This window comes from Drosophila melanogaster, chromosome 2L (genome assembly GCF_000001215.4).
Source record: "Drosophila melanogaster chromosome 2L".
NCBI lineage: Eukaryota > Metazoa > Arthropoda > Insecta > Diptera > Drosophilidae > Drosophila > Drosophila melanogaster.
In genome coordinates this window covers 3,902,016-3,922,971 of record NT_033779.5, presented here as the reverse complement: position 1 = coordinate 3,922,971, position 20,956 = coordinate 3,902,016, and the positions used below count along the sequence as shown (strand labels likewise).

Below are 20,956 nucleotides of genomic sequence, written 5' to 3'. Positions count from 1 at the left end.
ATTGTATATGTATTGAAAGTGCATTTCTAAAAATGGACGAAGGTTGCCCATTAATTGAGCTGTTTTTTTTTTAAATCTTTATTTAAAAGTAAATTGCACAAGTACAGCACTTGTCGCGCTTCATGGGTTGTATTTTTTTCCGGTGTCATGCAGTCGAGTAATAACCAGAGAAAAGCTTAAAGCCAAACTGCAAACTCGACTCATTAAAATCACTCCGAGCAGGTGTGTGTGATACATCCTGAAACAGCAAACGCGAAACCAGCTACCAGCAACCAGCTGTAAACAAAAAAAACCCGAGTTCGGCCCAGTTCCGGGTTAAATAATTAAATTTCGCTGCAAAAATGGCCAGCGGGCATAAGTTACGCCACGGCCAACGCGGCGTATGCGCAACGTTTCATTTTTATTTAACGCTGCCTTGCCGGAAGCCAGGATCTCGTTGAGGCGGCTTGGGTTTTGGTTGTGGATTGGGATTGCGTTGGCTTGGGTTTACGATGGGCGGGTTATGTTTGGGCGGTTTGGCAGCGCAGGTGGAGCTGCAGGTGCAGGAGGAGCATATTTCATGGCACTAATGTAGCCGGTCATAAAATCACAATGTGCAAGGCGAAGGAGTGTCGAAATATGGAAGGGGCACAGGAAGGGGATGGATTCTAGGCGTAGCGGTAGGCGTGCCAGCATACATGTGAACAAGGTCCGACCCAGGCAACTCATTTTAAAAAATGTTGTTCAAAAAGGTTTATTTACGGAAATACTGATTTTCAAATACACTTTCTAAAAATTTCATTAAATTCAACATACAGTACTGTGCATTTCCATGGGAATTAGTTTTTCTGAAACCAAATTATACATTTAAAATTTATTTCTCCCTCAATAAACATAAAGTTTTTACTTAGTTCGGTAAACTCTCTCGAATTCTTGTGCTAGAAAAACCGAAATATTTCATGTTATTTGGGATGAACTCACCAAATACCATACCCAAATCATTACTTCCGTCTCAAGGAATATAATTAATTTTTTCTCCTTTCTTATATAATTTTTGCTCTTATAAGACTTTGCAAAAAAGAGCGACTATAGCAAATGTCAGGACAGCGAGAGCTCTGGACTAGGCTACTACTATTGGGGCGGGAATGGGAGAAATGGGTGTGGCAGCAACACCCCGACATCAGCGTGAAACTACATGGATGGCTGGGCATGAAAATGCCCCCAGGGTTCCTCTCCCTCCACAAGTGGGGGTTTTTTTTTTCCAGGGTTGGAATGGTGGCAACAGCATGTGTTGAAATGCAAACTTGATTTTTTCCATCCTCCTCCGCGGTGGCTTCTGTTTTTCTGGTCGGGAGCTCTGCTCATTAAATTTTATTTTATAATTACACACACCAGCAAACACACACAACTACCGGCATACGTACACGCACACACACACACACACACACACACACACAATGTGCCCCTCATTTAGGAGTTAGGCTTTAATGTTTTCGGGCGACGCGTAATTGGGTTCCGGATAACGCAGCATTTTTCTACGATTTTTTTTTTTTTTGTACAGGGTATTTGTGTTGGGGAAAGTTTGTTTTTGGGCTAAGGAAAATATCACACGTATTATATTATTTTATTTTAAATTCAACATATTAAATATTCAAGCCTATTTTTTTACCTTTTCACTCCACTTCAGTTTATTGTTTTCAAAAAATATAAATTTTTTCTTTTCTTAATATTTTGCACCTTTAATATTTTGCCTTTGCTTGATTTTTGTGTGACCATTTGAATAGTCCTGGGAGCCTAGAGCATGACGCAGCCACATTTACGTCGCTTCACGAATTAGAGCCAACAAAAACAATTGGCCAAAATGTTGGGCCGACAACAACAATGGGCCATATCAGCTATTATCGCAGGGAAATGGTCGAAAAGGGGGCGTGAAGGTCCGGAGTAGGAGGTCAGACTCCGTTCAGTTTGGGCAGACGGTGATTAAACTAAAGTGTTCGAAAGTTAATTGGTGCAACAACAACAGCAGCAACAGCTACAATTATACTTAGCCACTATTATGCCTCACGCTTGACTGAACGCGCTTTACGCGGGGCGCTGATAAGTGGGTGGGAAAGTGGGTAAACGGGAAAATGGGAAAATGGAGGGTAATGCCAACGATTCGATACGGAATGAAACTAACGGCACTTAAACCAAATGACCAGCGCGCACAATGGTGAGCTAAACGACTAAAAGTCAGTGAAATGTTCGAGCAGCGAGGAGATCAGAGTAAGGTGAAGGATTTCCCCAAATCGACATTTGGAAATGGGAAAAGTTGGCAGATAAATGACAGATAAAGTCAGCTAAAAGTGGTGCTCGAATAAGGTGTTATCGTAGACATTTCAATGGCTTCCAATTGGGCGTCTTTATTGTTTTGGTACAATGAAATAACTGATATACAATAAATAGGTGATTCATTAACCATCAAAATTATATGTATATCAGAAACAAAAATCTAATAAAATTCGTTTAAACTGATTTCAAAACAGCCAAAGAAAAGAAAGTCATACTGTGCATTATTATAAAAATTTTCATAAAAAAGAAACTGCACAAAAACTCAACTGCTACCACTGTAAAATGCCCACCAAAATACTTGCGGCAATTTCTAGGACCATTTCCACAATATACATACTAGTAAACATATATTGCTTTTTTCTTCCGCAAAATGGCATTATTTAAAAATGTCGATGGGTCACGCTGAACTCGTCAACGTCCTTCAGAGGTATAAGCGTTTTTTTTTTTAGCTCCCAGGAAAAATGTTGCCGTCCTCGTGTAATTGAAAACGGTTATTGACAAGTTAATGGCCCGAACAACCAGCCAACCAAGAAGAGGATCTAAGCTAACTACTGTAATTGCCTATTTGTATGCTAACCCAAATGAACCGAAAAAATCGAGTGAATAAATTATAAACTGGACTGAGCGCAATTCGAAAAATATTTGCCGTTTTATTGATGCGTTGATACTGATTTAATTAAAATGAATACTATACTAGTTTTTCATATCAATTTAACATTATTTAATGATGAAACCAATCCTCTACTACATGCATAAAAAGTCCAATGAATATTAAATTCAAATTGATATACCTCTCATATTTGGCTTACTTAGAATAATATTAAACTTTTTATTAAAATTACTCTTATTTCCTTCACATTTTTTTAGACTATCCCCGAGTGGAGGTCGGACCCCAGAATCCTTTAAAAGTAGAACGGGATCATGTGGCGAAACTGGACTGCAGAGTGGATGCCAAACCGATGGTTAGCAATGTGCGATGGTCCCGAAATGGTCAATATGTGAGTGCCACGCCCACCCACACCATATATAGAGTAAATCGCCATCATGCCGGGAAGTACACCTGCAGTGCGGACAACGGCTTGGGCAAAACTGGCGAAAAAGATATAGTCTTGGATGTTCTATATCCGCCGATTGTGTTTATCGAATCGAAAACGCACGAAGCGGAGGAAGGTGAAACGGTTTTGATTCGTTGCAATGTCACCGCAAATCCATCGCCCATCAATGTCGAATGGCTAAAAGAAGGAGCTCCGGACTTCCGATACACTGGCGAGCTCTTAACCCTCGGTTCAGTGAGGGCTGAGCACGCCGGAAACTATATCTGCAGATCGGTGAACATTATGCAACCGTTCAGTTCGAAACGTGTAGAGGGTGTGGGCAATTCCACGGTGGCTCTATTGGTTCGACATCGGCCGGGCCAGGCTTATATAACTCCGAATAAGCCAGTCGTTCATGTGGGCAATGGTGTGACTCTAACCTGTTCAGCGAATCCGCCCGGATGGCCTGTACCCCAATACCGATGGTTCCGAGATATGGATGGTGACATTGGAAATACACAGAAAATTTTAGCGCAAGGTCCACAGTACTCTATACCGAAAGCTCACTTGGGAAGCGAGGGCAAGTACCACTGTCATGCGGTCAACGAGTTGGGAATTGGTAAAATAGCCACCATAATCTTAGAGGTACATCAGCCACCCCAGTTTCTGGCCAAACTACAGCAACATATGACACGTCGGGTGGGCGATGTAGACTATGCGGTCACCTGCAGTGCCAAGGGAAAGCCTACACCGCAAATTCGATGGATCAAAGATGGTACCGAGATTCTGCCCACTCGCAAGATGTTTGATATAAGAACTACACCCACGGATGCCGGTGGCGGAGTGGTGGCGGTGCAAAGTATACTGAGATTCAGGGGTAAGGCTAGACCGAATGGAAACCAACTACTTCCGAACGATAGAGGTCTGTATACTTGCCTTTACGAAAACGACGTAAATTCGGCCAATTCTTCAATGCATCTGAGGATCGAGCACGAACCGATAGTCATTCATCAGTACAACAAAGTGGCCTACGATCTTCGAGAATCCGCTGAGGTTGTCTGCAGGGTTCAGGCCTATCCGAAACCGGAGTTTCAATGGCAATACGGCAACAATCCTTCGCCATTGACCATGTCTTCGGATGGTCATTATGAAATTAGTACGAGAATGGAGAATAATGATGTGTACACCTCCATTTTGAGGATAGCACACTTGCAGCACTCTGATTACGGAGAATATATTTGCAGAGCTGTAAATCCTTTGGACAGCATAAGAGCACCAATAAGACTGCAACCCAAAGGATCGCCAGAGAAACCCACCAATTTAAAGATCCTCGAAGTTGGTCACAACTATGCCGTCCTAAACTGGACACCGGGATTTAATGGCGGCTTTATGAGCACCAAATATCTGGTGAGCTACAGGAGAGTGGCAACACCCAGGGAACAAACCCTATCCGATTGTTCAGGAAATGGCTATATACCCAGCTATCAGATCAGCAGTTCGTCCAGTAATTCCAACCACGAATGGATCGAATTCAATTGCTTTAAGGAGAACCCCTGTAAACTCGCACCATTGGATCAACATCAGAGTTATATGTTTAAGGTTTATGCCCTGAATTCGAAGGGCACCTCGGGATATTCGAATGAGATATTGGCCACCACCAAAGTCAGTAAAATTCCACCGCCTTTGCATGTTAGCTACGATCCCAATTCACATGTTCTGGGCATCAACGTGGCCGCCACCTGTCTGTCCCTCATTGCGGTGGTGGAATCACTGGTAACCAGGGATGCCACGGTGCCCATGTGGGAGATTGTGGAAACCCTGACTTTGCTCCCGTCGGGCAGCGAAACGACCTTCAAGGAGGCCATCATCAATCATGTGTCGCGTCCAGCCCACTACACCACCGCCACCACGTCCGGAAGGAGCCTTGGAGTGGGTGGTGGCTCCCACCTGGGCGAGGATCGCACCATGGCGTTGGCCGAGACCGCGGGACCCGGTCCAGTGGTGCGGGTCAAACTCTGTCTGAGATCTAACCACGAGCACTGTGGTGCATATGCCAATGCAGAAAGTGAGTATAAGTGGTTGCAATAATAACTAACTATGTAAATTCAATTATGAAACTACCTATTAAGATTTTCCATAATCCGAAAACTAATCGTATATTTCCCCTCTTAGTTGGCAAGTCCTACATGCCGCACAAATCCTCCATGACGACATCTGCATTAGTGGCCATCATCATCGCTTCGCTTTCTTTCGTCGTCTTTCTTGGTCTTCTCTACGCTTTTTGCCACTGCCGTAGGAAACATGCCGCCAAAAAGGAGAGTAGCTCAGTAGGAGGAGGAGTTGGAGGAGGCAACGCTAACGCCACGGCTAATCCAGGATCTACCGGTGCCAAAGAGTACGACCTCGACTTGGACGCCAGCCGAAGACCGTCGCTAAGTCAGGATCCACAGCAATCGCAACAGCAGCCACCGCCACCACCACCCTACTATCCCACGGGAACTCTGGACTCCAAGGACATTGGCAATGGGAACGGCGGCATGGAGCTCACCCTCACCGCCCTACACGATCCTGATGAGCAGCTGAATATGCAACAGCAGCAGCACCACAGCAACCACGGCCAGTATCAACAGCCCAAAGCCATACTGGGTATCTACGGCGGAGTGGCTGGCTCTGGGGGCAACAATTCCGGCGGACAGCATCCACATTCGAACGGCTACGGCTATCATGTGACAAGTGCCATCGGCGTGGACAGCGACAGCTATCAAGTGCTGCCCTCCGTTGCCAACTCAGCAGCCGGATCCCACGGACATGGCAGTGGACACGGACACGGACTAGGAGCCGGAGAGTGTGAGTACATGCAGAGAAAATGTTGTGCAAATAGTTTAAAATTATACAGAAATGATGGTGAAAAGATCCTTAGGATAATAGAAACCCTGAGAAAAAACTAAATTTTTATTACACACTGATTCGTTGGTGAATCCATTGATGTTCTATCTATAGAATTGCGAGTGTTGTTTACTTTTCCCCATAACTTCGCACACTTGACACTAATTTTTTGTTCGCTGACTGTGCAGGGCTGGACAAATTTCGCTTCAGTTCGGCGACAACTTATGAAGAGACGTGACTCTGTGGCTAGAAAAGTGGGTTGCGGAGGATTGCGTTTTCGGGGGCTCTGGAGGATTACGGGGGTTTTTTGGTGGGCGTGTGTGTCTTGATTAAGCGACACATTTTTCGGCGCAGATTTATGGCGGCCATTTCGATGGGTGTCCCTGTTCCCAGGCCAGAGTTTTTGGCCGTAATTGCATTTCATGTCAATCTAGAGCTGCTCCTCCTCCACTTACCGAGCTACTCATGCAAATGCAACGTGGCCGCCGTTGGTCCTTTCCACGGATTTCCCACGCTTTTCCCCCGAGCTTGCCCACACATTTTCCATGGTGTTTGGTGTCGGGCATAAGCAGCTCCCCCTTGGCAACCGAAATGACACCAATCGGCAACGCAAAGCGCCGCCGGAAACGGAAACGGGAGCGACTGAAAATGTGGAGCTGCCATCGTAATTCCAATTATGTGAGAATTAAGGCGTTATCCTTCAGCTGGCTTTGTTCCCCCAATCGAATATCCACTGTATGGTTCAAGTTCTGTGCTATTGCCTTGTTTTTAATTGGTTACAAGACGGCTTAAGGGATTTGAGAAATCAAATAGCATTGTGACTAAGCATTGTTCATTTGCTCACTTAATTGATTTGGTTACTAAAAAGCTGGTCTTAGTTTAAAATTCCATTTAATTAAATGAAACGAACTGATTAGATATGATATGATTTTTTATACATTTAGTATTCTTTCCCACTGCGATGAGTAGTCCAAAAATGTAATAAACAAACTTAACGCAATTAGATAACTTGAATTTTCAAATTCTCTCCTCGAGTAATCCCATTAAAGAGGTCGCCTTTCAGTCTTTAATCCTATTAGGCCGGAAAACTTAACCCAACCCCGAAAGAACTTCTGCGCTTTATTTTTTACCCCTGTCCAACTGAGCTTCTCGGCAAAAGGGGCGTTGAACAATAAAGAATGGAACTCTATTCACACCTAAATGGAAGCTACAAGTTTGAAACCGAGTAGATGGGTGAGCGGCACTGAGCAAATGAGTTGAACTGAAATGAGTTGAAGAAATACAATAAAGCTATCTTCATTAGGAGTAGCACAATAAGCGGAATATTTTAGGTATTTAAAAGTACATATGTATGTTTAAAAACATAGAAACATATAACATAGATAGGAATCTCTAAACTTAGTATTTATGCTAGTTTCTGTATAGATTCGCATTTTCTCTGAGTGTTGCCCTCAGGAATGCATTTTAATTGTGGGGGTTGCGACCGGTCGCGGGCTTTGTTGCTCCTTCTTTGCGTTCCCCTTTTGGCAAGCGTCAACTTAATTACTATTTCTCTGCCCCCCCTTCGCACACTTGCAAACCGCCACACACTCACACACACGCACACATACTCATCGTCGTTGGTGTGCGGCTACAACCGAAGCAGGACCACTTGAGGCGACACCACCAACATGCAACATCAGCGGCGGCAGCAGCAGCAACAGCGGCATTAACCCAATGCAGCAGCAACATTCAGCACGCGCCAATCTAACGAACCAACCCACCATCGCCACTGCCAGCTCCACCAACAACTACAACAACCACTTGAACAACACCAACATCGCCCACACCACCAACAACACCAACAACTGCACCACCCTGAAACGCGGCCACTTGGGAAATAGGGAGAGAGAGCGGGAAAGATGCCAGGTAACCGCAGCCACGGCGGCAACAACAACGGCACTGGCAACCACCATAACAACAACATCTCGCAATGCCAAGGCAGCAACAACAACAACAACACTAGCCATTACAGGTAACTCCAGCTATGGGCGACACATTGAAAAGGCGAAACAAAAGCAACTATCGCACCATACGAGACAATAAATATAAACGCAATCGTCGTCTGCACAAAATGCACTTAAAAAAAATCAGTATAGAAGAGCACCTCACACAATATTATAGCTGATGTTTTGTTACTAGCTGTTGTTGCACTCTTAAATCGTTTTAAATGTTTCCAAAGCGTTTCTCTTGGTGTACAACTCTTTCTAAGCTATACTATAAGTTTTGGCAGTTTGTTGAAAGGGTAAAACTTTATTTAACTGGAAAATTTAAATTGAAGAAATTTAAACATAGAACCGGTACACATAATATTATTAAAGTTACATAATATTAAGAGAATAAAATAAATATGCCTACCTTTCCCCTACGTGTCCAATCGATAGACACTACATTATTTTAACAGCCAACAAAATAATAAAAATTCTCAGATACAGATACATATACCGGAAATTCCGTCAACAAATTTCCATGATCAAAATTCACATATTTCGTTGGCATTTTAGTTAAACTTCTTTACAAAAATGCATTCAGTGTTGCCGTTGATGTATCGTAGAAGGAGTTCCCATCTGAAGGCCCTCCAATGGACGATCCAGTCGAGCCAGAATTTCTTCAAGATGAGCTTCAAAGCGCCATCGATAAAAGTGCCTAAGGCTGCCGCCATTAAGGAATTGGCCAATAAACCAACGCAACCCCAGTCTCAGCCCTCGCAATCGCAGTCTTCGGCAACACAACCAACTCAACCGCCTCAGCAAGCGGAAATCAAAAAGAATCCTTTGACAATGGGCGCCATTAGCCCCGCACCACCCACTCCCATTAGCCCAAAACCCTCAGTTCAACCAAAAATCCCAGATCAGCGGGCCAAGTGGATGGCCAAGGTTTCTCCGGAATCGCAGAGAAAAGCGAAATTGGCAGCTGCAGGAGGTTCTCCGCCTTCCGGTCCACCAAAGAACCAGTTTAGCCAAGCAAATAATCCCAGTTTCGCGATGCCCGGTCAAAGTTCGCCTGCAAACTTTAGTGCTGCACCTAAAACTCAAGCCTCCTGGCAGCAAAAGGTGGAAAAATCTGCGGAAAATGAAGATTCCGGTGCATTCAAGGGTGCCTCTTCTGAGTCTCAACGAAAAAACTGGATGAACCGCATGCAGGGATCGCAACAAAGGAAACAGAATCAGTGGCTGAAAGAGATGCAGGCCAAACAGCAGGCTGGCAAGGATATTCAGGCACAGAAGATGCAGAAAATGGAGTCTCAAAAGGCCACGACGACCCCAGCTGCACCACCTAAAGAAGCGGCTCCATCCACTCCACAACCGGCCGAAAAGCCCGAAGAAAAGAGTCCAGAACATTTGGCATACTTAGATGCGATCAAGCAACTGAATAGCTATCAGGTTTTGGAACCCACTTCCGGCAGAGCCACCACCAAGAGCAGTAGAAAGGAACAGGATCCGGTTATCGAGCAAACTTTGGAGTGCCTGGAAAAGTCGGGTCTTACGAAAAAGGATCTGAAGGCCATACCCGTAATACAGGTAGCCGGTTCCAAAGGACGGGGCTCAACGTGTGCCATCGTGGAGAGTATTCTTCGGTGTCATGGGGTGAAAACTGGTGTTCTCTCCTCGCCGCACCTGTTTTTAACCAGCGAAAGGATAAGGATCGACGGTGAACCCCTGAGCGATGTTCAGTTTACGGAACTCTTTTGGAAAATCAACACTGATCTAGCGAATATGCAACCCACACCTTCCTATAACAAAATCATGACGGTCATGGCTTTCCACGCTTTCCATCAAGCCGGCGTTGAGGTGGCCATTTTAGAAGTGGGAAATGCAGGCGCCAGTGATGCCACCAACATAGCCTCGCATGCCCAGACCATAGGGATAACAACATTGGGATGGGAGCAGAGCTCGAATTTGGGAAATTCTTTAAGGGATATAGCCTGGGCGAAGGCGTCCATTATGAAGCCGGAGGCCAATATCTATACGAATGTCACCCAAACGGAATGCTGTGAGGTTTTGGCCCAAAAGGCCAAACAAATTGGCGCCCAACTTCGCCGTGTGCCAACATTTAACGACTATGTCGAAGGTGATATGAACAACAAGCTGCTGATGAACAAGGCAAACTACTCTATGAGATTGAACGGATCCCTGGCCGTACAATTGGCCTACGATTTTTTGAAGCGACACAAGCCCGAATATGTGGTAGGATTGGAACATAATTCTACTCTGCTAACACCGGGAGCTAGTCGCGGAATCGAGATCTTTGAACAGCCCGGACACTTTGACTTCATGCGACACGACATGTTTAATGTCTATTTGGATAGCGCCGATACCTTTGAGTCGATGATGGCCTGCCGGGATTGGTTTTACACCAGAACACGTGCAAATCGACAGCCAAAAATCCTGCTGTTTAACAAGGTCAACGAGTTCAATGCCAAGGATCTTCTGACTATTATACGCAGTAATTTGCGCTTCGAAGAGGCCTGTTTTGTGCCCAATCCCAACTACTTCGAGGGCGAAATCCTGGCCGAGGAGGATGGTAAGGCGATGGTATGGCACGGCATGGAGGAGCTGCAAAGGGCCAAGAGGAATGCCGGAAATTGGAGAGCTCTCTGCGAGGAGAATGGCAAAAGGGACAACTCGCAACTTTCCATATCCATCAATGCCTTCTTCGAGTACCTGACCAATAAGTACGGCAAACAGAAGTACGGAATGAAGAACGAACTGGATGTCCTGGTCACCGGCTCCCGGCAATTGGTGGCCGCCACCATATCGTGTCTACGAAAAATGAAGTCATCGAATCCTTGGCAATGAAAATATAGGCTTAGAGAATTTTCCTATGTTTTATTCGCCTTAAATTTCGTCGTGGTTTACGTTTACTTGTCTCTTTTTTTGTATATAAATACAATTGTAAAAATGTTTTTTAAAGCAGTTTTACTAAGACTTTAAATTGACGCACCCCAAAACAATTGCATTAACTGACATTGTTTATAATTAAGAACAAATATGTTCTCAATTGTCAGAGAAAGTTGAAACCTTTTTATTTGGTGTTATTTTAGCTCATGTATTATTAAGCATGGCTGAAACTAATTTAACATTACACTTTACTATTCAAACCGTGTTATAATAATCCTTTGGACAGCTGTCTGATGAGAATGACCGGTCACTTATGCCATATATATAGATGTGTTTATGTTAGTGCGTGTTTTTCCAATTAGCCACTGTGACTCTCAAGTTTTCCCACTTACCGCAAAGCACCTGAAGCACTTTGCACCCACTTTCGACACCTTTTTTTTGGTACATCTGCACAACTATATATACTAGCTGTAGCCGCCAACTAAAATGGCCCGTAATAATCCAAGGAAATGTGGTAATTTGCAGGGTCAAGCAGCAATTCGAACGAGAATAACTACAGTAATGCCAGGGATCTGTCGCAGGAGGCATTGTGGCGCCTCCAAATGGCCACCGCCCAGTCGCAACAGATTTACGTGGAGCGACCACCGTCGGCATTCAGTGGCCTGGTCGACTATAGTGGCTATTCGCCGCACATCCCCACGGTGACCAGTTCGCTCAGCCAACAGAGTTTCAGTCCAACGCAGCAATTAGCGCCCCACGAAATGCTGCAGGCCGCCCAGCGTTACGGAACTTTGAGGAAATCCGGAAAACAACCGCCTCTTCCCCCGCAGCGAAAGGATATGCAGCAGCAGGCGAAGCCACCTCAGCAAATGGGTGAGTTTATTATTATTTATTGGAAGTCAAAATGGGCTTGCTAGCGGCAGTAATAAGCAAATAGCACTACTACATGTATCTAGGACACGTGTTGCATTTTATAATAGGTGATGGCATTGATTTTGAACAGAGTATACGAGATTTATGCAAGATGGGGTTTCCAAAATCTCGTGCCCAAAACTAGATTATTGCCGCACAAGCTGCTCGACGAGCAACAATAAAATCTCATTGGGAAAATAATCCATCCACAAATCCAATCCGGACACAAATCCAATGCCTGAAAATCCGAAATCGGTTGAGGCGACTAAGAAATCAGTTTGATTGATTATGCACTTAAGTTTTGGGAAATGTTTGGACAAGAGTTTTGCTGATGCTTCGAGCTGAAGCTGTTCGGATAAACAAAATAGAGTTTTCACAATGGAAGGCAGGGACAGCACACACACACACACACACACACACACGAACATTTACCCCTCTTCAAACACAGTGCAGCATGCTTTCACCGAAACCCATCTAAATTTCTGTACAAAATTTGCATTTGTACACCCTTTTATGCAGCAGCAGCCAGAGAAGAAGGATACACCAGCTCACACAGATAAATGCACATAAAATACATGGTTTGCCCCTCCTTGCGAAAAGCCCGGGAAAGTGCTCCGCCTTCTATCAAGAACAACAAATCGCTTGCAGCGACAACTATCGCCGCTTCTTTTTTGAAAAAAAATGATGTTGGGAAATGTTTGAGGAGTTGGGTTAAAAATACTGAAAATATACCAAAACAAACTACGATGAAGGCGAAGGAAAAGGACTTACAAAAAAAGAGTGCTATTTAAAATGTAAAATGCTGAGCTGAAAATATTTCACAAAATCAAAATCAAACAACGCTGCTAGCTGTAAGCGAAGTGAAATAAATAACAACAGAAGCTGGCGTACACTGAGAGAAAAACAAAACACAGCACTGGTGAGAGTAACAGAGCGACTCAAAATAAATCTACTATCTATAAAGACGGCAGCTTTAAGTTAGCAATTGAATTTAATACATAATTTATTAAAAGATTTCCATGTATCCCAATCAAAAATCGACCCCTAATAGAATATTTCCCTGCACGACGTCGACGAACCAGAAACCGATTGATTTTCACCATTGTCGGCCGCAATGCCACATGGAATGCATAAAAAGGATTGCGATTGCAATTGCGAGTGCTCTAGATGGTCTATGCATTTACGCTCAGCAATGGCTGTGGTTTTCAGTACGTTCTCTCTGGCACACACACACACACACAAATACAAACACACCAAAGTACACACGGCGTATGCGTGACTTTTGTGTTGTTATGCATAAGATATCCGTTCCGCATACGCCCCGTATGCCAGCGCATATTCCGCATACGTCGTGGGATCTAGTAAATGCTGCTTCAATTAGACAGACAGACAAAGGCTGAAAGAGAAAGTGGGAGAGACTGCGATTGCGGTCCACTCCACAGGATGGACCAAAACAATTGTTTTTCAACCTCTGATAGGGGAAAACGTGAGGGGAAAACATCCTGGGCAGCATTCATATTTAGCCGCATACATTATGAACTGCTTCTAATCGGCTTAGAAGAGAGAAGCAGCTGCAGTTTACTGCCGCACAGCAGCCAGCGGAGAAGCAAAAACATTTCAATTAAAACAAAAGCCATGGCCGAATACTCGACTACCCCCACTCTCGGTCTGATTCCTTTTTGCCGCATTTTTGGCCACAAAGCAACAAAAGCAGGACCGAAAAAACGAAAATATGCCAACTCAAGATGGGCGAAAAGAAAAAGTGGCAAAGATGAACAGCTGCGGTCCAAACGAAGCCACAAATACCCTTAATGATCATTGATAAAGAAACTTTTTAGCCTTCACTGAATTTTGGTTGAACGCAATGCAAGTAAAATGTTTCAGCTAGTCATTTCTGGCATTAAGGATAAGATAACTATTTCATTGCAATGTAAAAGGTGTTAGCTTGATATATCAAACTTTAACATATCAAATATATTTCTAAATTGACGGTCCAAATAGATTGCTTTCCTCTTAGTATAATTAAGATATTTAAGCCAAAGGATTAAGTGCAAAATTGCAAAAGTATTTCTAGCAAATGTGAAATCAAAAGTAAATACCCGTTGTGTGCCCTACAAACGCAAACCGAAATCGTTGCAGTTGGGGCAAAAATGGTTGTCGCAGTGTCAGCAGCGGATTTCAGATGAAGACGAGCTTGGGAGCCCGACAGTTGCTTCACTTTTCTTTTGTCCCTGCACCTTTTTTGTTGGCCAGGACTCAAGTTGAATTGCAAGTGGAGCTGGAGTGCCAGTTTAAAGCAATAAAATCTCTGGTTCCTGCACACTTTTGTTAACCCGCTCTACGTCCTTCCGACCACTCTATAATGCCTTCTCGTTTCTGACTTTGATGAGCGTGCAGCTGGAAACAACAAAAGAATCGAACAAAACAGCGAAAAAGCCAAGTATTTCGCTGTTGTTTCTATGCCCGAAATTGCGCTGCAAAGTATGCAATGCTTTCGAGCTGGCGAGTTTTCTCGATTTGCACAATACAATTGGCGATTTGCGGCATCTACTAGAAGCCCATATACAGATAGAAAAAAAAAGAAGATTGAGAATATAAATAAAAACGTGTTTTGAGCATTCTCACAAATGTGTTGTTCCATTCCGATGCATACTTCTTCCAAGCACCTTAATATTATATATTTTAACTTTATATCTTCTTTCTGTGTAGTTGAAAGTCCGGAAACCGTGAGACTCCGTTTCAAACAATACAAATGACGCAGAGCGTTACGCAATGCCAAACATTTTTATTTCAAGTGCTTTACTCCATTCGCCATATCGAGTTGCAGCACTGTGCGTTTGATTCAATTCAGGTTATTTTCGGGTTGGCTTTTAGCGTGAATTTCAATTAGTGCTGTTCCTGATATCATTTTCTCTTAGTTAGGGTGTTGATGTCCAGTTCGAAATTCCGTGAATTTCAGTTGGCGTTTGAGTGATTAAATTTCTAGGGAGCTGAAATTGATTTGATTGGAATGTGAAGTGGAAGAGCACAACATTTAGCAACAAATGCACAGCGTCAATTAACCCGTATTAGTAACTCAACTTTGGGGAATATAAAAAATAAATAACATTTTAGCCGAATTTTATGTGTCCCCAATCCCATAAATATCAATAAAGTCTCTTTTCCCTATCGAAAATTCATTCAGCACGAGAAGATTTTCGAGAAAATTAATTACATGAATATTGAAAAATCCGGTCAGACAAATCAGAGCCGGGAAAATCATAAATTTTGGGTTATCCATTAAATTTGTTGGTTGCTCGCTCGGTCGGTTTGTTATTCCTGTTGATTAGATTTAGCTTTTTGTTTTCGGCTTCTATTTGCATTCCCTGTGCGTATCTTTATTTGTTTGATTTTGTGGCTTTCGGAAATATAAAACGAAATGCAAAAATTAACAATTGGAAGCATATTAACCGCATCAATTTCCGTACGGCGACGGTTGCAAAAACAGCAAGTACACAGATCATTAAACATACATTCACACAGATACTACCACGCATACACCTTCCACATTATTTATTACGCCACGGGGCGAAAGCCACAACTTTCGACAAATTTTTTGGCAAAACATTTTACGTAATAAATTTATTTTAATTACAACGCCAAAAGTGTGGCGTCGCAAGGGGCGCAAGGGCGGTTGTTGTTTGCTCTGTGTGGTTGGTAATGAATGCGCTTCAATTAAATGAAATATTCATAGGCATAAATACAAGAGCAGTCCAAAAGCATTCTGGTTCGGGGTTGGGGGAGTCAAGGAAAGTTCAGGTAGCAACACGGACTACAGCATCCCACCAACTGAACGCATCTTATAGCCGGCAAACATGTTTTATGGGCCAACAAAAGCCATTGGACTATCATCATGGTGGTCCTGCAGATGGGTAGGAGAAGTACGGAGAACACAATTTCTGGGCTGTAATGGGGTCAACATTAACCGACTTTATAGTGGGCTGACTCGCAATTCAATTACAACGATCGCAGAATACCCTAGCTGCTAAAAGTCAACCGGTGTATTCAATTAACAAGGCGTATATATGAAATAATAATATATTAATATGAAATGTAAGGCAGATGAAAGTAGAAGAATATATGTATTGATTATTTATATCCTATAGAGCAAAGCCGTCGTTCCAATTTTATTTAAATATTCAACAGCTTACATGCGTTTAAACAAGCAGGTCGCTTCACACTTTCCCTCGAAAAGTAAGATATTAAAACGGGAAACTCATTGCCAGTCCATTGGAGCCGCTTTGCAGCTTGTTAATTATGGCCTGGCCAAAATGGTTGGCTAAAAGGCGAGCCAAGCGGTGGATAGGGGTTGGAAAATCGCGAGGAGGAGCAGACATAAAAAGGAGGGGAAAAAAAAGGAAAGGACTCACCGCGTGTAATGCATCTTTTCAAACAATTTACCAATTTGCCGTGTGACCAACTGGCCTGGCTCATAAAATGTTTATTAGGTAATCAAACATAACAACAAGCGGTCAAACATAAAGCTCAAACGACTGTGTCACATTTTGTGAAAGGAAACCGTGAAGCGTTAATTGAGTTTTGTGGGGGCTGGAGCGAGACATACTGAATGCGGGGAAAATCTGTGCGGAAAATGCATTGCGGCTTTTGCGATCAGATACATTTTCGCTCCGCGCAACGCCACCACGCATTCAGAATGCATCAGAAACGCATTCGAAAGTATTTTATTGTGTGCGAGACGCGCCAACGAGATTTTCCACAAACCACTTGACTCGGAAAATTCAGAAAATGTATTTATGCAAAAGTCGCAATTGTCAGAGGCAAGTCAAAGTGCATAAAGTGTCGCCTCGAATCGGCGAGAAAGGGGGAAAATATTTTCCCAAAAGTCTCGCACCTCGGCGGATGTGAAGTGTTTTGGCATTTGAAGCGAGTTTTCGAGATGGCAACGTTCAACACGCCTCAAGTCACACATAATATGGATGGATAGGATATAAAAGCATAGAATAGAATGCGGTTGAAATATGATGGAGGATACATAGAAATAAAATAAATACAACTGCATTCGGCCCATTCAGCAGCGCATTATGCTGATTGAATGCAAATGCAATACCAGCGAATTTCTATAAATATACATATAAATAAAAATATAATGCAACCAGCTCGTTTGACCCCAATCTAAAAATCCAAATGAAATAGCTGCATAAAAACTAAGCCCATCTCTTATTTTTTGCGCAAATTAATAGCTTAGTGGAACAGCCCCCGCTCACACACGCATTAATTAATTTAAATTGCATATTTCACCATTATTTATTAATGAGCTTAAATCGCACTAAACGCAAATCGATTTTTGCCTCTCTCATTGCAGCGGATATAATACAGGATTTGGCAAATTAAACTAATTGCCAGTTGAGAGACAACAAGAACAAGATAAAACAAAAAAAAAAAGGCAACCAAATACATTTCGACATAAGCATTTGAGTAAGTAAACATAACAAAAAATATATAGATAAAAACACAAGCAAATAATCATAAAATAAAATGAAATTTTTTAGCTGTTTAAGTGGCGTGAAAATTGCTTGCAATGCAAAATCAACATGCAAAATAAAAAATCCTTGCCTATTTCGACCAAAAAACAAGAAAGAGTTCTGTAAATTTAAAGAACCGAAAGAAATACGAAAGAGAATAGTAACTACAACTCCAATTAGGTTAAGAATTAAAAAAAGTAATTCACAAACCTAATAATTCCCAAAGGAAGTTTTTTAGCAAGAGAACAAATTCTCGTAAAAATCAATTTCTTCTTCAAATATGAGTATTGACTTTTAAAAATTTATAGACTTCAAACATTTTATGTTCAAACATGGGTACATTTGTAATAGATAGTGTTCAAGCGAAAATCGAATGCAGTTTTCTGATTCAGCCCACGTTATTTTGCTCACTGCTTATTCTATTTATTTAAAAATAATAATACTTTTTCAAAACTGTGGCCAAAATATTGAGGTTCATGGCGACAAACTGCAAAACTACCGCCATAATATTCTGGTCAAATCATTGTTAAACCGACAGCCAAACACAAAAGCCACCTTTGAGGTTTCTATGCATTTTTTTTTTTAAATATGGAAATTGTTCTCGTTTAAATCAAATAAAAGAGACAAAATGTTCATTTAATTGCTTTTCCGCCCAGTCAGCCCAAAATGCAAAATAAACATGACCAATAAAAATCAAACTTCGACACAATGCGAAAAAGGGGAAAGGTTGGCAAAAGTTTTTCGACTCCTCATTAGCTTTTGTCTCCATTGGGGCATTAAATTGGAACGAATATTTGTTTGCTCGGTTCGACTAATTGCGCTGCTAATTTCAATTGTTCGCATTGTCGGCAAGCAATAATAATGCAAAAATTGTAATTACAAATTAACAATTGGTCGTCTGGGTCCCTCGGTGACCTAAAATTAGATTGTGTAAATTTGCAAATTAATTTGCCATTGCACAAAGAGCTCCGTGCAATTCAGCTCGGCAAAATCAGAGCACACAATATCAATTTATTTACTGTGCAATCTGTAAATAGTAGAACATGGAGTCATTAAATTGCAACTGCTAAAAAAAAAACTTGAAAATTTAGTACTGCCAGTCAAAAGTCCAAGTGAGTTGCATTTACATAAAAATAGGCTAACAAAAAAAATATCTACACAGCGTCATACAAGACCGCAAAAATATGGAAATTCAAATAGAAACAGTATCTTTTAGCAAAAAGAGAAAATCTTTAAAATAAAATCATAATAGCCGGCAAATGGAATAATCAACAGACATCAAAACGAATTCGAATTAAATTTTAAACTGCGGGAAGCTTAAAACCGATTTTGTAAACTACAACTGGGTGAAAAGTTCAATACAAATACTTTTATTTACTTTTCACCTTCATTTGTGAAAGGTGATTACCGAAAAATCATCAGCCAACTATAGCAAAACTTTCTCCCAACTTGCGGATGAAACAAAAATGATACAAATTCCTTTTTGCTTTCTTTTTTCGCTCTAAAATTATAAAATCGAAATGGGTTGTAAAAACAATCAGTTGTACAGAATTCTTTGCTTGCTTTCGATTGTTAGTAAAACCCTTGAGCACTCAGTGATATTGTAAAAATACACAAAATATTTAATTGCACAGCAAAGTATAAAAGAAGGGGGAATTATCTTTAATCCAATACTTGTTTAGCTCTGTTATGAAATATTTGAGTAATAAATCCACATAATTGATACTTTTAACAAACAAAATAAAAACGTAATATGTGAGCATTAAAAATGAAAAATGTATCAGTATTTTATTTGAATAATTGCAAGCGGAAGCAAGGAATTTAGTAAAATAAAATAATTTCGTTTTTGAATGAAGGTTACATAAATTTCTCTTAGCGATAAAAACTATTTAATGGATATTAAAGATTTAAGGACATTGTAAATAGATAAACAGAGTAAACCAAAGAGTTTAGAAATTTAATTTGAAATAAATGTGTTTAAAACATAATCGAAAATATTTATTAGAATAGTGAATAATATCTGCATTTTTATGAATGGGTTACTGTGGCGTTGAGTAAGATACATCTATAAATGGTATTTCTTATTTAATTAATGATCTTACTTTTAACTATGTATAATAAAAAAATAGTTTTAAAAATAGTTAAGGAGTTTTATTTAGTCCCCGAACAAACTCAGACCACCCACGCATTTTTCAAGTATCCACCTAGATATAAACAAAGATGTACTGGTAATCCAAAACCAAATATGATCAAAATAGCCAATAACTTTAGTCTAAGTCTGCGACTATATTAAACTGTCCATTTTCGTTCTATAATTTTTACTCAAACTAAATGTAAACTATTAAATCTGCTTTTAAAAAAAAAAAGAACCGAGAGAACAGAAATGTTCACGCCAGGCGATTGAAACATTTTACTGACCTTTTTAGTGCGAAACCAAAAGTTTAAACTAATTTTAATTGTAAACCTAGACAGTAATGATATACGATATATTATACAATGTAAATCAGAATATACGATAATTATAAAGTAAATAAAATGAAATTTAAAACAAGCAGTTCGTCTACACCGTTCAATTGGGTTAGGCATACAAAATTCTGTCAAAATTTGTGTAATTTTTCGTTTCCTTTTTTTTGTTGTATATCGTTTTGGTAAGATGATTGTGTATCCAATGGAAGAGCTCTATCCGGCTATGATGGTCATAGCCATCACATTGTTAGCCCTTCTGCAATGGGGTATTCGTGCCACAATTAAGCCCAAAATATTGGGCCCACAGAAAAACGCAATAAAAAATGGAGTAAACAACAAAAGGAGGAAAGTCCTCTCCGCCATGCAGGTAAATTGAAAAATGTTTGCAATTGTTTTTACCATCTATCTATGCTCTTTTTGCGGTGCGCACAATTAAGGTGGAAAAATGTAGATCGACTGTCAGATATTCTTACAGAAACTGAATATATTTTGCCTATCTGAGCATTAAACAACAATGACCATTAATGATTTATCAGATTTAAAGACCAGTATATATGTATAATATATAATTAATAATCTTCATATATATTATTTTTAATTACTACAACTTAGGCACAACACTAGTATTTTTAACAATCATTGCACTTAACAGATTTTTGTTTTGATTTTAAAAAGTGTATTCAATTATTTCGCAACTTTAAAACTCAATTTTTGTGGAATTTTATTTTTTGACTGCTTGGCAACTCTGACCACCAATGCGTGCCTGTGTGTGTGTTGCTTGTCAGTCTGCGTGTGTGTGTGAGTTTGCGCTGCTGGCAAACCGCAAAATGGTGACATTGTGCAAATAAAAAACAATTTACGATAAACATCAAATTTCCACAAATTACCTTATATTTTACGTGAGTTGCGAAACAGATTGTAAAACGCGAAAACACACACAAACCGA

At 41.1% G+C, this 20,956-nt stretch overlaps 3 protein-coding genes across 7 annotated transcripts in view; all 3 read left to right on the top strand.

The window, feature by feature from the left end:
* Positions 1-20,044, top strand: part of fred (friend of echinoid) — an 88,786-nt gene extending 68,742 nt beyond the window's left edge. Inside the window, exons 6-10 of one of the 3 annotated variants that reach the window (NM_164569.4) lie at positions 3,178-5,409; positions 5,517-6,191; positions 7,876-8,244; positions 11,636-11,983; positions 17,385-17,448. In NM_164569.4, the coding sequence (NP_722954.3) occupies positions 3,178-5,409; positions 5,517-6,191; positions 7,876-7,877 (2,909 nt within the window). In that variant the 3' untranslated portion in view covers positions 7,878-8,244; positions 11,636-11,983; positions 17,385-17,448. Of the gene's footprint in view, positions 1-3,177; positions 5,410-5,516; positions 6,192-7,872; positions 8,245-11,635; positions 11,984-17,384 lie in introns of all 3 variants that reach the window. The other 2 variants (NM_134968.4, NM_001258937.2) reach the window with 2 other exon arrangements.
* On the top strand, positions 8,684-11,176 carry Fpgs2 (Folylpolyglutamate synthase 2). The gene has a single exon (NM_164568.2). It carries the CDS (start codon positions 8,792-8,794, stop codon positions 11,066-11,068), a length of 2,277 nt encoding a protein of 758 aa, NP_722953.1. The 5' UTR covers positions 8,684-8,791; the 3' UTR covers positions 11,069-11,176.
* A 67-nt stretch (positions 20,045-20,111) lies between the features above and the next one.
* capu (cappuccino) overlaps positions 20,112-20,956 on the top strand; it is a 30,215-nt gene continuing 29,370 nt past the window's right edge. For all 3 annotated transcript variants that reach the window (NM_164565.2, NM_001144311.2, NM_001144312.2), the window contains exon 1: positions 20,112-20,377. The gene's annotated coding sequence lies outside the window, so the exon portion shown is untranslated. The remainder of the gene's footprint in view (positions 20,378-20,956) is intronic.

What these genes read in the sequence shown, in the direction of transcription:
- Fpgs2 (NM_164568.2), top strand. Translation starts at nt 8,792, where the DNA reads ATGCATTCAGTGTTGCCGTTGATGTATCGTAGAAGGAGTTCCCATCTG.